The sequence below is a fragment of the Triticum urartu genome, unplaced genomic scaffold, assembly GCF_003073215.2.
Source record: "Triticum urartu cultivar G1812 unplaced genomic scaffold, Tu2.1 TuUngrouped_contig_5830, whole genome shotgun sequence".
NCBI lineage: Eukaryota > Viridiplantae > Streptophyta > Magnoliopsida > Poales > Poaceae > Triticum > Triticum urartu.
In genome coordinates, this window is record NW_024116537.1 from 2,737 (window position 1) to 6,280 (window position 3,544).

Genomic DNA, 3,544 nt, shown 5'->3' on the forward strand with positions numbered 1-3,544 from the left:
GTCAACTATGTGTAATCTTTGTTGCTTAATTATTACGGACGTTCTTAAAAAAATACTTCTTCCGTAAATTAATATAAAAGCGTTTAGAATACTAAAGTAGTGATATAAACACTATTATATTAGTTTACAGAGGGAGTAATATCCACCACGGTACGTCCACTTTCATCAGCACTCGCACGTACAGTCCACGCGTGACCGTGACGTGAGTGAAAATATCCAACAACAAAAACCAGTTTGCACTCTGTATAACGAACAACAAACAAACAAACAACCCGATGGGTTATCTATCTATCCATGCATCATTTCCGGCCGTGCATGCAGAAGTAGGTTTCAAATTTCGATAATCTGTTAGTTCCCTCCACTCGATCTCGATCTCGAGCTTATATATACACGCTCCACATCCCACCATCATCATCAGCAACACGTACGTAGCGAGCCAACATAGTACAATGGCGTCGTCCGCCATGCACGTATCCATTCTTTCCCTCCTCCTCCTAGCCACCACAGTGAGCATCCCGCATGCCTCTTCTCGAGCCGCCCCCTCCCAGGCGGACGGCGGCGCTACCGGCGGCAAGGCCGTGTACACCAAGGTGTGCGACGCGTCCCGGTTCATGGCTGCCGGGCTGGACATGTCCAAGTACCGGTACTGCAACGCGTCGCTTCCGTACGGCGACCGTGTGCGCGACCTCATCGGCTGGATGACGGTGGAGGAGAAGGTGTCCAACCTCGGCGACTGGGCTGACGGCGCGCCCCGTGTCGGCCTTCCCCCGTACAAGTGGTGGTCGGAGGCGCTACACGGGCTCTCCAGCACCGGCCCCACCACCAAGTTCGACGACCCCAAGAAACCGCGCCTCCACTCCGGCCGCGCCGCCGTCTTCAACGGCACTGTCTTCGCTAACGTCATCAACAGCGCCGCCTCCTTCAACGAGTCCCTCTGGAAGTCCATCGGCCAGGTACGCACGTTACGGTGTCATGCATGTCGTCGGTGCCACGTCTGCTCTTTCCGTTTTCATGGTGCGTGTAACAACAGATCTGGTGGCATGCAATTTGTCTTGGCAGGCGATCTCGACGGAGGCCCGAGCGATGTACAACCTGGGCAAGGGAGGGCTGACGTACTGGAGCCCCAACATCAACGTGGTGCGCGACCCGAGGTGGGGCCGCGCGCTGGAGACGCCCGGCGAGGACCCCTACGTCGTCGGCCGCTACGCCGTCAACTTCGTGCGCGGCATGCAGGACGTCCCGGGCCACGAGGTGGCCTCCGACCCCATGTCCCGGCCGCTCAAGACCTCCGCGTGCTGCAAGCATTACGCCGCCTACGACGTGGACGACTGGTACGACCACACGCGCTTCAAGTTCGACGCCCGCGTCGAGGAGCGCGACATGGTGGAGACCTTCCAGCGCCCGTTCGAGATGTGCGTCCGCCATGGCGACGTCAGCAGCGTCATGTGCTCCTACAACCGCGTCAACGGCATCCCGGCCTGCGCCGACGCGCGCCTCCTCTCCGGCACCATCCGCCGCGACTGGGGCCTCCACGGCTACATCGTCTCCGACTGCGACGCCGTGCGCGTCATGACCGATAACGCCACATGGCTGGGCTACACCGCGGTCGAGTCCACCGCCGCCGTGCTCAAGGCCGGGCTCGACCTCGACTGCGGCGAGAGCTGGATCGTGCAGGACGGCAAGCCCGTCATGGACTTCCTCACCACCTACGGCCTGGAGGCCGTCCAGAAGGGCAAGACGCGCGAGTCCGACGTCGACAACGCGCTCACCAACCTCTACATGACGCTCATGAGGCTCGGCTACTTCGACGGCATGCCCAGGTACGAGTCCCTCAACGAGAAGGACATCTGCAGCCACGACCACAGGAGCCTCGCCCTCGACGGGGCCAGACAGGGCATGGTGCTCCTCAAGAACCACGGCGGCCTGCTGCCCCTTGACCCCAAGAAGTTCGGCGCCGTCGCCGTCCGCGGCCCACATGCCGAGGCGCCTGAAAAGATCATGGACGGAGACTACACAGGTGATCAGCTCTTCTCTAGCTGCTGTTGTACTACGTACACCTCACATGCCACGACACATCACGTACTCACATGTTACACATTCTCTTGGATGAAATTTGTAAATGCAGGGCCGCCTTGCCGGTACGTGACGCCGCGAGAAGGCATAAGCAAGGACGTGAAGATCTGGCATCACGCAAACTTGACCATCTACTTTGGTGGCATAAACATGCACATCGAGAGGGAGGGCAACGACAGGGAGGATCTCCTCCTGCCCAAGAACCAGACGGAGGAGATCCTCCACATCGCGGCGGGATCGCCTAACCCGATCGTCCTCGTCGTCCTCGTGATCCTGTCCGGCGGCGGCATCGACATCTCCTTCGCGCAGGGCAACCCCAAGATCGGCGCCATCCTCTGGGCCGGTTACCCTGGTGGGGAAGGTGGCATCGCCATTGCTGATGTCATCTTCGGAAGATACAGTCCAGGTAAATAAAGATGCAAAGTTTATTATTCCGATCAAAGTAAATGGATTCTGATTTTCTGACACATCGCTGGAAATGTAATTGCATGATCGAGCAGGAGGACGGCTGCCACTGACATGGTTCAAGAACAAGTACATCCACCAGATTCCTATGACGTCCATGGAGCTACGGCCGCGGCCGGACCACGGATACCCGGGGCGGACATACAAGTTTTACGACGGGCCGTATGTGCTTTATCGGTTCGCCCACGGCCTGAGCTACACCAAGTTCCGATACGAGAGCAGCGCTGGCAACGGCACCGCAGTCACCCTCGCCGCCGGCGGGCACTGCAAGCAGCTCAGCTACAAGGCCGGCGCCGTGGACACTGCCCCGTCCTGCCCGGCCATCGACGTCGCGAGCCACGCCTGCAAAGAGACCGTGGACTTCAACGTCAGCGTCGTCAATGGCGGGGAGGGGGGCGGGGGCCAAACGGGACGCTGTGCCTGCGCCAGAGGTGGCCGGCGCGCCCATCAAGCAGGTGGTGGCGTTCCAGAGGGTGTTTGTGAAGGCGGGCGGCGCAGCGACCGTTGGGTTCTCGCTCAAGGTGTGCGAGGCGTTTGGCATCGTGGAGAAGACGGCGTACACCGTCGTGCCGTCAGGCGTCAGCACCGTCCTCCTTGAGAACGGTGACACGTCGTCGCCGTCGTCGGTGTCTTTCCCCGTCAAGATCAGCTTCTCTACTTAGATTAGTTTTCCTCGGTTCTTTTGCGGCCTTTTAGGACGGTTTTTTCATTCTTTTATTTTTTTTCCTCGGAGTTTAGTGGTATTCAGCATCCTGCTCTGAATAGTTTGTACTACCTTCAGTGTCAAAGGGAACGTCCTGTTCCTGTAGATTTCTCAGTTATAAGGTGGTTGAATCAAATGATGGATTAATACAGCAAATTTTGCGTTGCTATATATATGGCAAAAAATCATTGACTCCGCGTTTCTTATCTAGACACTTTTCTTCAGTGAGATCCGTGCTTATTAAACTGAAGTTCCTATGAACATGGAGATGATAGATCAGAAAAAGTCTACTTTTAGTTCCTC

The 3,544-nt window shown here is 57.4% G+C and overlaps 1 protein-coding gene across 1 annotated transcript; it reads left to right on the plus strand.

Moving 5' to 3' along the window:
* Positions 1–449: 449 nt before the first annotated feature.
* LOC125529768 (probable beta-D-xylosidase 2) lies at positions 450–3,200 on the plus strand. Its single transcript, XM_048694185.1, has 5 exons — positions 450–953; positions 1,060–2,017; positions 2,126–2,479; positions 2,574–2,779; positions 2,970–3,200. Exons 1-5 carry the CDS (start codon positions 450–452, stop codon positions 3,198–3,200), a joined length of 2,253 nt encoding a protein of 750 aa, XP_048550142.1.
* Positions 3,201–3,544: the final 344 nt, after the last annotated feature.

Excerpts from the sequence above, each read along its gene's own strand:
- LOC125529768 (XM_048694185.1), top strand. The coding sequence starts at position 450 with ATGGCGTCGTCCGCCATGCACGTATCCATTCTTTCCCTCCTCCTCCTA. Across the intron at positions 2,480-2,573 it reads CTTCGGAAGATACAGTCCAG|GAGGACGGCTGCCACTGACA; the intron begins GTAAATAAAGAT and ends ATGATCGAGCAG. Across the intron at positions 2,780-2,969 it reads GCGCTGGCAACGGCACCGCA|GTGGCCGGCGCGCCCATCAA; the intron begins GTCACCCTCGCC and ends CCTGCGCCAGAG.